The sequence below is a fragment of the Nannospalax galili genome, unplaced genomic scaffold, assembly GCF_000622305.1.
Source record: "Nannospalax galili isolate Female #2095 unplaced genomic scaffold, S.galili_v1.0 scaffold262, whole genome shotgun sequence".
NCBI lineage: Eukaryota > Metazoa > Chordata > Mammalia > Rodentia > Spalacidae > Nannospalax > Nannospalax galili.
The window spans coordinates 1,407,065-1,418,720 of NW_008348083.1; the positions used below are offsets into that span (position 1 = coordinate 1,407,065).

At 46.3% G+C, this 11,656-nt stretch overlaps 1 protein-coding gene across 1 annotated transcript in view; it reads right to left on the reverse strand.

Annotated features, from left to right (window-relative positions):
- The window catches only part of Myo1f (myosin IF), a 59,416-nt gene that overhangs the window by 37,545 nt on the left and 10,215 nt on the right, over positions 1–11,656 (reverse strand). Inside the window, exons 2-6 of the mRNA XM_008844580.3 lie at positions 3,056–3,193; positions 2,530–2,619; positions 2,349–2,443; positions 225–312; positions 45–134 (exon numbers count right to left, since the gene is read on the reverse strand). Of these exons, the coding sequence (XP_008842802.1) occupies positions 45–134; positions 225–312; positions 2,349–2,443; positions 2,530–2,619; positions 3,056–3,193 (501 nt within the window). The remainder of the gene's footprint in view (positions 1–44; positions 135–224; positions 313–2,348; positions 2,444–2,529; positions 2,620–3,055; positions 3,194–11,656) is intronic.

The following is an 11,656-nucleotide window of genomic DNA, read 5'->3' on the forward strand; positions in this document are numbered from 1 at the left end:
CTCTGTAAGGAGTTGCAGTTCCAAGCAGGGTTATAGAAACTCACAAAGCGGCTGGAATTGTTGTTGCGCACAGTCTTGGCGTTGCCAAAGGCCTCCAGCAGTGGGTTTGACTGTAGGATGATATCTTTGACGTGCTGAGGGCAGAGGCAGGGAAAAAGAGGTTGGTGTAAGTCACGTGGGTGAAATAGAAGGGGATCCCACCTGTCCTTCCATTCTTTTCTTACCTGAACCTTCTCTCCCCCACCAGACACCTTGGAGATATAGCCCATGATGTATTTAGCAGCCACTGTCTTCCCAGCTCCACTCTCTCCACTGGAGGAGGTTAGAAGAAGGAACGGTCAGTGTCCAAGGGTGATGGAAAGGGCCCTTTTTAATGCCTGGACATTCATTCATTCATTCATTCATTCATTCATTATTATTGAGCACCTACAGTGTACCAGTCACTACTCTAGGTACCTGAGATACACTAGTAAACAAGTTAGATAAACATTTTTGCCCTCAAAATAAAAATAAGGTGATGTGGTGGGGCAGGCTGGTGAGATGACCCAGTGGGTAAAGTTTCTTGCTGGCAAGCCTAGTGAGCTGAATCGGCTGGAAGCAGAGAACTGATTCTTGTGAACTTAATTTTTAATAACATGCATGTGTCCCTCCAACTAATGTTTCAGTAAAAAGGGAAGTGAGAAGTGTGTGCAACTTGTTCCTCTGGAGAGGTTGAGGGAATGCTTTCTCACCATTAAGGATAAAGGCAGATGACCATCTGGACCCACAGGAACCATCCACTTTCTCCTGACTGGGACAGTAGTCACATGTGAAAGATGTGGAGATTACTAATGTGGGCTTTTAGAAGACTCAATATTTATGCTTAGCAACAGTATTCAAGCAAATGATCATTTCTTCTATTATCTAAAAAGTATACATTCCACATTTTAATAACTTGATCCCAAGAACATGGTCCCATGTCTCCAGAAAGAAGATTCTTAGCAGCACCTAAATTATACTCAGTCTTACTATTGTTTATTTAATGGGGTTTAAAAAAAGTCAAACGTAACCCTGTCATGTTTTACGAATATAAAAACTGCTAAATGCATTTTATTGAATGGTGTTCCCTTCCTGTGAGCTCTTCAACAAAACTGAAACCAACCCAGGTGTCTGTGATTTCTGTTTAATCACTGTTGGCCATTACGTATAGGTCTTTTGTTTGGGGCAGGGAGGGGCTCTTGTTCTCTTTGGACATGGTATAGTCAGTGCACTAACAATTATGTACATTCAAACTTGATTATTTTAAATATGATCCTCAGCTGTACTGTAAATAGGGTACTGCATTGTAGTCTCCATATGTTTATTTTTTCTGTAATATTTAAGAGCTGCTTAAAAGTATACAAAATGTACAGTTACTAAAACAGCTAATTATTTCTTTCCCCCTGTGAGAGAAAGGGGCTTCAGTTGTTCCTACAGGCTAGAACCTTAATAAACGGTGTACCTGTGATTGTAACATAAGTATTACAATGTTAGTAACAACCTTGCAGCCTTGTTTTTCAAAGTCCATTTTATTTCGATCAATTCAGTATATTGCACTAATTATTTTAGGTATTTTCATTATATGAAATCTACCATGTGTCAGATGATTTAATCTATTTAAGTGTTGAACTGCTAGCAGAACTTGTACATTTTACAGTAACTCAGAATTGGTAAGGAAAACAGTTCACCAGTGTTTAGTTTTATATTGAGGTGCTCAGGTTGGAATAAAGTGGTCTAAAAAGCAAAAAAAAAAAAATGTACAAATAATAAATAAAATATATTTTTAAGTCCTTTGGGTCAGAGAGATGGCTTCAGTGGGCTAAAGGCACTTGCCGCCAGTCCTGAGGAACTGAGTTTGATCCCTTGGACCCATGAGATGAAATGAGAGAAGTTATTCTCTGACCTTCACATGAGACAGGGCCTCTCACTGAACCAGGAGCTATGCTGGTGGCCAGCAAGCCCCGCAATCTTCCTGTTTCCATCTCCCACAGTGCTGGGGTTGGCAAGTGTGTGTGGCCATGTCTGGCTCTTTACTTGGGTGCTAGAGATTTGAACTCACATTCTCATGTTTGAACAGCACTCTTAACCTGCTGAGCCATCTCCCCAGCCCCTAACCTGATATTTAGACAAAACCAATGGGCAATAGTAGAATGAGTAACAAAACATATCAGGGGCCAAAAGATTTAAGAAACAGGGTGGTAGGGACAGAGAACAGCAAGGCACGGTTTGGTTTGGGAGTTCTTGACAAACCACCCCTAGTGGTGGTGGTGTTGATGTTTGAGCACATGCCTGGACAGAATGTCCCAGAATCCTCCATTCTGCTGCTATACCTGATAATGACACATTGATTCTCAGAGTCGATCAGCATGTTCCGGTACATGTTGTCAGTAAGGGCATAGATGTGGGGAGGATTCTCATATTGAGCCTGTGGGGGAGGTCAGGTTTCAGCCCAGAGCTGGGGGCTGGGAGGATGTCCCAGGGTTGTTCCACCCACCAGGACCCTGGCCTCACCGCGCCCTGGTAGAGGTCAATCTCCCGGTCAGTGAAGTAGGGCATCTGCTTGAAGGGGTTAACAGAGATAAGCACCGAGCCGATGTATGTCTGAGAGGTGGTCAAGGGCCACATAATGTCTTGCTTTGTTTTTCAAGTACTTCTGACCCCTCACTCTGTCCTCCAGGACTTCCCAGAACCCCTTTGCTGGGAGACAGAGACGTTTGAATGCACCTCGAGTCTCTTAGGGCAAAACATGGCTGGATCCAGAAAGAGGGGACAGGGAGGTGCAGTAACTGAGATTACCCCAGGGCAGGGGAGCAGTGGTTGCCACAGCTGTCTCCAACCACAGCCCCACTGGCACTTGCTCTAGTCTCCTGGGCTCTCACTGCTCATCATTCCTCCTTTCATTCACCCTCTTCTCTGACCCTGGCTGTTTCCACTTCCTTTCCACTGCCACCTCTGCCTTCCTTCCCCTCCCCTCAGTACACCACCCTTTCTTCAATGCTCAGTCATCCTCTCGCCCTCCTCCCACAGCCCAGGATACGAAGATGTAGTCATCCATGAAGCGCTTGCGGAGGTTGCTCACGATGGCGTCCTCAGTGATCTGTGGCAGCAGTACCATGTCGTCCACGCCACTCTGCTTCACGTTGTGACTCTGCCAGTGAAAGCGCTCCTTGCTGCCCTGGGGATAGGGGCAGTGGACGGGGTGAGCACCCTCAGGTGAGTGTGGTGAGGACATCCGGCTCACCTCCACTACAGCCTCTCAAGCTGACCCTCCTCAGGTGCCCCTCTGATGGTTAGTTTTAATTGTCAACTTGACACATTCTAGAATCACCTAGGAAGAGAGCCTCAACGGTGGATTGTCTAGATCAGGTTGGTCTGTTGGTATGTCTGTGGGGGATTGTCTTAATAATGTACGCTGAAGTGGAAAGACCTGCCCATTCTCCCCAGTCATGTCCCCAACCCTCTCACTGGATTCCAGGCAGGGGATCTACCCCAGAGCCACACCTCTAGTCCTTCTCTAGTGGATTCAAGACAGGCGCTCTACCAGTCCTTGGCTTTGGGTCCTGGACTTGATTTTGGAGGAGGCTGAGCACAAGTAAGCATGCACTCATTCTGTCTGCTCTTGTCTGTGGATGTGATGTGACTGGCTGCTTCCAGTTCCTGCCTGGACTTCTCCAGAATGATGTACTCCGAAGTTGTCAGCCAAGAAAACCCTTTCTCCCTTGAAGCTGCTTTTATCACTGTATTTTATCACAGCAACAGGAAAGAAACTAGGACAACCCTGCTCCTTCCCTCTCGGAGACACCAAATAGGTGGCTGAGGTCCAGCCAGGATCCCTGTGCAAAACAATGCACACTCCTGGGCCTTCTCTCTTGGCCCTCCTTCCACCTGTCCCTTTATTTCAAACCCACTTGCTGCAGAGGGCGGAGTCCCTTCCACTGCCATGCCTTCCACAGCAGGAGACAGTAGCATCTCTCATACTGTGAGCCAAAATAAACCTCTCTTCCTTTAAGTTGTTTCTGTGAGAAATTTAGGTCACAGTGTTGTGAAAGTAACTAACACATATGGCAAATTTGATCCCATCTCTCCATGTCTGAGACTGTGCATATGGCTGCCATCTCCCTCCTATTCCAGTCTACAGCAACGTTTCTTTTAAAATTTGCTCTATTTCTATCTTATGTACATCAGTGTTTTGCCTGCATGTATGTAAATGCACCACATGTGTACAATGCCTATAGAGGCCAGAAGAGGGTGTTGGATCCCTGGAACTGCAGTTATACACAGTTGTTAGCCACCATGTGGGTGCTGGGAAGCAAACCTGGGTCCTCTGCAAGAGCAGCCAGTGCTCTTAACCACCAAGCCATCTCTCAGCCCCTTTTCTTTGTTTTATAAATTTTTATTTATTGATTTATTAATTTATTGATTTTTATTTTATGTGTATGAGTATTTTGCGTGCATGCATGTAAGTGCATCCATGTCATCCAATGCCCATGGAGGCCAGAGGAAGGCGTCAGATCCCCTGGAACTGGAGTTACAGATGGTTGTTAGCCACCATGTGGCTTCTAGGAACTGAACCCAGGTCCTCTGCAAGAGCAGTTAGTGATTTTAATCACTGAGCCACCTTTCCAGGCCCAAAATTTATTTTAACCTGTTTATTTTTATTTTATGTGCATGAGTGTTTTGCCTCCATGTATGTATATGCACCACATACATGCAATGTTTGTAGCAGCCATAAGAAGGCATCAGATCCCCTGGAACCATAGTTACAACAGTAACAGCAGTTACTGTTGTTAGCTACCATGTGGGTGCTGGGAACAGAGCCCCAACCTTAAACTCTAAACCTTTAACCCTAACCCCAACCCCAACCCTAACCCTCTAAACCCTAATCCTGAACGCTGAATCTTGAACCTTAACCCCTACCCTGACCCTGACAGAGTCTCATGTAGCCCAGGCTGGCTAACAACTGTTTTTAACTCCAGCTCCAGGGGATCCAATGCCCTCTTCTGGCCTCTGTGGGCACTGATGTTCAAGTCAACGCTGACCTGGAACATCTGATCTTTCTGCCTCTACCTCTTGAGGACTTGGAGGACAGCTGTGTACCACCATGCCAGTTTATGCAGTGCTAGAGATCAAAGCCATGGCTTTGGCCGTGCAGGAGAGCACTCTTCTAGCTGAGTTACATCCCCAGGCACCTTTCTAGGATCCTTCCGAAGTATAATATAAGACAGGCATGTTGGCACACACTTGTAATCCCAGCACTTGGGAGGTGAAAGTGAGAAGATTGCCACGAATTGAAAGCCAGATTGGTTTACATAGTGAGTTCAAGGACAGCCAGGCCTATATAGTGAGACCCTGTCTCAAAAAAGGGCTAGTGAGGGGCTGGAGAGATGACTCAAGGCTTAAGAGTGTTTACTGCTCTTGCAGAAGACTAGTGTTCAGTTCCTAGCACCCACATGGTGGCTCACAATGGTCTATAACTGAACTTTCTGGGGATTGGATGTCTTCTTCTGGCCTCTAAGGGCTCCTCAGACATGTGGTGCACATACACTCATGCAAGCACACACACACGTATACACACAAAAAAGGGCTAGGGCTGGTAAGATGACTCAGTAGATAAAGGTGCTTGTAGCTGAGCCTGATGACCTGAATTTCATCCCTTAGACCTACAGATCCAAAGAAATAGATCCACTTGATCTTGGACTGAAGCCATGAATTAAATCCTTCCAGGGGCTGGAATAATGGCTCAGTAGTTAAGAACACCTGCTGCAATCCCAGTACTTGGGAGGCAAAGTAGGAAGGACTACCATGGGTTTGAGGCCAGCCTGAACCGAAGAATGAGGCTGTCTCAAAAAGCAAGCAAGGGTTAGAGTGATGGCTCAGCAGTTAAGAGCACCGGCTGCTTTTGCAAAGGACCTGGATTTAGTTCCCAGCACCTATATGGTGGTTAACAACCATCTTTAACTACACTTACAGGGGGTCTGACACCCTCTTCGGACCTCCCTGGGTATTGTACGCATGTGGAACAGTTACATACATGCAGGTAAAACTCTCATACACATAAAAATAAATCAAACAGGGGCTGGAGAGATGGCTCAGCGGTTAAGAGCACTGACTGCTCTTGCAGAGGACCTGGGTTCGATTCCCAGCACCCACATGGCCGCTACGAACCATCCTTAACTCCAGTTCCAGGGGAATCTGAAGCCCTCTTCTGACCTCCACAGCATTGCACGACACGGGTGCACTCACATACATGCAGGCAATACACTCATACACATAAAATTAAAGGAATAAAAAAATTTTTAAAAATCAAACAACAACAAATGAAGGGACTTGAGTGATGGCTCAGTGGTTAAGAGCACTGGCTGCTTTTGCAGAGGATCCTTATTCAGTTCCCAGCACCCACATGGTGACTAATAACCAGCCGTAACTCCAGTTCCAGGGGATCTGATGCTCTCTTCTGTCCTCCATAGGTATTGCACATACATAGTGTACTTACATGCAGGCGAAACACTCATACACATAAAATAATAAACAAATAAAATCAATAAAAACAAAAAAACAAATCAAAAAGGGGGGCTTGGAGAGATGGTTCGGTAGTTAAGACCACTTGCTCTGCAGTCATGAGAACTGCAGTCTGGATTCCTGTGTCCCTGCAAAATGCATTAACCCCAGTTCTGAGGGGTTGGAGAGATCGAAGGACGGCTGCCGCTTGCTAGCCTAGCAGAGGCAAGAGCCCCAGGTTCAGAGAGAGGCCCTGCCTTGGAGGAATAAGCAGAAAGTGATGGAAGAGGACCCAAAGGTCCTCTTTCGGCTTCCTCAAATGAGCGTGTACAGGCACTCCTGTGTGTACACATGTGCTCATACTTTTACACAGACATGCACACCTATGTACACATAAAGAAACGAACAGAAAAGTCTGAGGATGTGGTTCATTTGGTGGCGTGTTTCTCTAGCATGCACAAAACTCTGGGTTCTGTCTTCGACATTGCTTAAACCTTATGTGATATCCCAGGGTTGAAGAGGGGGAAGCAGGAGGACCAGAAGTTCGAGTCCATCCTTGGCTATACAGTGAGTTGGCTAGCCTGGGATAAATAAGACCCTGTCTCAAAAAATTTTTATTTGGGGGTCTGGAGAGATGGCTCAGCAATTAAATGTACTCTTGCAATTAAATGTACTCAGGTTCAATTCCCAACACCCACATGGTGGCTAACAACCCTCCATAACTCCAGTTCCAGGGGAATCTGATGCCATCTTCTAACCTCCATGGGCATTGCACAACATGGATGCACATACACACATGCAGACAATACATTTATACACATAAAATGATAATAATAAAATATTTTTTAAAATGTATTTTGGAAAATTTGCACACACATTATAAGGTATTTGAAGAATGGGACCCAAGTCTCAACTCAAAATTCATTGGAGGCAGAGCAGGCAGATCTCTGTGAGTTCGAGGCCAATCTGAGCTACTTGTGGCTTTTTCATACATACTTACCGTATGATTTTAGCATGAATGACCCCATTGTATTTTTCAAGACTGTGATCCCCTTGTATATACAAAATAATATTTAGATTTTGTTCAGATTGCTTTAAGAGTCAACCTTTGAGAAGATGGCATTCTGGAGGTCACACTGTTTGCTACTGTGAGTAAAATGGTCGACATTCCACTGGACATCAGCTTGCGGGTAGGGCATTTGTGCTTGTAGGTGCACCTGCATACAGGGTGTAAGAATGTTATATTAGGGGCTGGAGAGATGGTTCAGAGGTTAAGAGCACTGGCTGCTCTTTCAGAGGACCCCAGTTCAGTTCCCAGCACACAGAGGCTAGCACTTGTCCTTATGTCCTTAATCCCAGTTCCAGGAGATCCGACGCCCTCTTCTGTCCTCTGTGGGCATTGTATGACATGGGTGCACTTACACAGATGTAGGCAAAACACATACTTTAAAAAAAAAAAAAAAGAAAGTTGGGCTGGAGAGATGGTTCAGTGGTTAAGAACACTGGTTGTTCTTGCAGAAGACCTGGGTTCAAATCCCAGCACCCACATGGCAGCTAACAACTGTCTGTAACTCCAGTCCCAGGATATCTGATAGCCTCTTCTGACCTCTGCAGGCATTGCATGACATGGGTGCACTTACCTACATGCAGGTAATACATGCATACACATAAAAAAAAAAAAAAGAATGTTATGTCAGGATATTAGCTGGGCATGGTGGCACATACATTTAGTTTTTGTTGTTGTTTGGTTTGGGGACAGGGTCTCACTAAGTAGCCCTGGCTGGCCTGGAACTTGCTATGTAGACCAGGCTGCCCTTGATCTTACAGAGATCTGCCTTCCTCTACCTCTTGAGTGCTGGGATTAAAGGTGTGGCAACACCTGGCCTTTGGTGCCCCTTATGAATCCGCATCTGAGACCTTTCATAGGCAGACACATTTGGTGGCTTTGCTGCAGTCTTGGGCCACTGCTGTGACCACTTTCTTATTTGCAGAGACTATTTTTAATGTATGCAACTTTTTCCTTTTGCATTACAGGGGATTGCGTGAATTCCTTTTTCTTCCTTCCTTTCTGTAACTGGAAATGGAACCCAGAACCTCAGATATGCTAAGGGGACACTACTGCCGAATCAAACTCCCAGCCTCTCTCTGGATGATTCTAAGCAGGCATTCTAGTGCTGAGGCAGCCCTCAGGCCTTCACTAGGATTCTAGGCAGGTGATCTAACACTGAGCCACATCCCCAGCACCTCACTGGTTGATTCTGAATATGCAGGCTACTGCTGAGCCATAGCCCCAGCCTCTCACTGGAGGATTCTAGGCAGGGGCTCTACTGATGAGCTCGCCCCCAGCTGCTCACTGGGGCATTCTAAGCAGATGCTCTATCAGTGAGCTTCACTTCTAGCTCCTCCTTGAGGATTCTAGGCAGGCATTCTACTGCTGAACCATACCCCCAGCCCCTTACTGAAGGACTATAGGCAGGTATTCTACTTTCAGGCCTTCTCTGTTGGTCAATGCTCACCTAACATGCAGAGGACCTGGGGTTCCTCCGCAGCTCTACAACAAAGAGAATGTTGGGTGTGATGCATCAAGATCTTTGCACGTCAAAGGCAGACCAGGAGGAAGAGAAACCCATGGCATGCATCAGGATGCAGCCATTGAAGGTGAGATCCACTTTGAGAGGATGAGCAGGAGCTGTGGGTGGGGGGAGGGGGTGTCAGAGGTATCCAGGACAAGGGGCAGCCAGGTGGGATGAGGGTGGGTTGGGGTAGGTTGGGAACCTCAGAGAACTTTGGACAGATCTGAGCTACTGAAAAGCTCCAAGGAGGGTGTTGGCAAGATTGGGATCTGAAGTCAAAGTGGGAGGTGAGGAGGTATAAAAAGACAGTGAGGAGGCTGGAGAGATGGCTCAGCAGTTAAGAACACTGGTTGTTCTTGCAGAAGACCCAGGTTCAAATCCCAGCACCCACATGGCAGCTAACAACTGTCCGATACTCTAGTCCCAGGGGATCTGACGGCCTCTTCTGTCCTCCGCAGGCATTGTACGACACGGGTGCACTTACCTACATGCACACATACACATAAGGTGAAAATAATAAATAAAATATTTTTTAAAAGAATAAATAAAAGAAAAAGACTGTGAGGACAACCATCAGACAATCTGGCTGAGAAGAGGAAGGTCAGAGGCTGGGGAGAGAGGTTAGGTCAAGAAGCCTGTTTCCTGTTTTCAAATTGGGAAGACCAGAGGGTGTTGGTGAGGACAGATGATGAAAACTGGGGGTGGGGTGGGGGGGTGGAGTTACTCATGGGCTTGGTATGGCAAGGAAGACTGCATTTCCCTGAGATGATGGTTGGAAAGTGAAGCACAGTTGGGGAGATGGACAGACAGGACTGCTCAAGTGGCTGTGAGTGGGGGCAGGAAGTGGATTTTAGTTCTGCAGCTTCTAGGGAAGGGTCCTTGCTTGGCAACCAGTAAACAATAACAATAGCGATCACTATGTGGTAAACACTAGCAATAGTTAGCTTCCTATTGGTGTTTATTCACTGTTCCTCCCCTCCCCTCCCCTCCCCTCCCTTCCTTTCCTTTCTGTCTTTTTGTGAGACAGGGTCTCCCTGTAGCCCAAGCTGGCCTGGAATGCGCTCTGTAGACCAGACTGGCCTTCGTCTCACAGATCCTCTTGCCTGTGCCTCTTGAGTGCTGAGAGTATACCATCAAGCCTGGCCAGTTTGTTTTGTTTTGAGGGAGGGTCTTTTTTTTTTTTTTTTTTTTTTTTGAGACAGGGTCTCCCTGTAGCCCCAGCTGGCCTGGAACTCACTATGTAGACCAGGCTGGCCTTGAATTCACAGAGATCTGCCTGCCTCTGCCTCCCAAGTGCTGGGACCACAAGCACATGCCACCACACCCGGCTTAGGGAGGGTCTTCTTAAGCAGTCATACCTGGCCTGGGATTTGTTATAGAACCCAGGTTGATCTTGAACTAGCAATTGTAATGCCTCAGCCTCCTGAGTGCTGGGATAGGCAGATGTCATCATGTTTGACAAACTTTTTTTTTTTTTTTCCACCGCTAAGAATGGAACCCAGGGCCTTTTACATGCCAAGTATGTGTTCTACCATGAAGCGACACCAGCCAGCCCTAAACATTTTGTTTCATTTTATTTATTTTTACACTTTATTATTCTGTGTGTGTGTATGTATGTATGTGTGTGTGTATGATGTGGTGGGTGTATGTGCCACAGTGTATGTGTGGAGGTCAGAGGACAACTTTGTGGAGCCAGTTCTCTCCCTATACCTTTATGTGGGTCCTGGGATCAAGCTCAGGTCACCAGGTTTGTACAGTAGTGCCTTTACCCACTGAGCTGCTTTACTGGCCCTTTTATTTTTAATTTTTAAATTTTATGTGTATGAGTACTTTGCCTGCACGTATGTAAGTGCACCACATGTGTGCAATGCCTGTGGAGGCCAGAAAAGGACATCAGATTCCCTGAAACTGGAGTTAAGGAGGTTGTTAACTGTTAGGTGGGTGCTGGGAACTGAACCTGGATCCTCTGCAAGAGCAGCCAGTGCTCTTAACCACTGAGCCATCTCTCCAGCCTCTTTTTGTGTTTTTGGAGATGGGGTTTCTTATATCATAGGCTGGCCTCAAACCTGTTATGTAGCCAAGGATGACCTTGAACGTCTGATCTACTGCCTCTATCTCCTAAGCCTTCAGAGGACAGATATGCACTAACATGCTCAGTTTATGTGGTGCTGGGAATCAAACCCAGGACTTCATGCATAGACAAACACTCTACCAACTGACCTGTATCCCCAGCCACCTGGCTACGCTTTTAATTTTTTTTTTTTTTTTTTTTTTTTTGGTCTTTTTGAGACAGGGTTTCCCTGTAGCTCCAACTGTCCTGGACCTCACTATGTATACCAGGCTGGCCTTGAACTCACAGAGAGCCACCTGCCTCTGCCTCCCGAGTGCTGGGATTAAAGGTGTGTGCCACCACGCCCGGCTAAGCCTTTAATTTTTAAGAAAAATTTGTAAGCCAGGTATGGTGGTATATTCCTTTAATCCCAGCACTTGGGAGGCAGAGAAAGACAGATTTCTGTGTGTCTACATAGCAAGTTCCAGGCCAGCTGGGGCTACAGGGAGACCCTGTC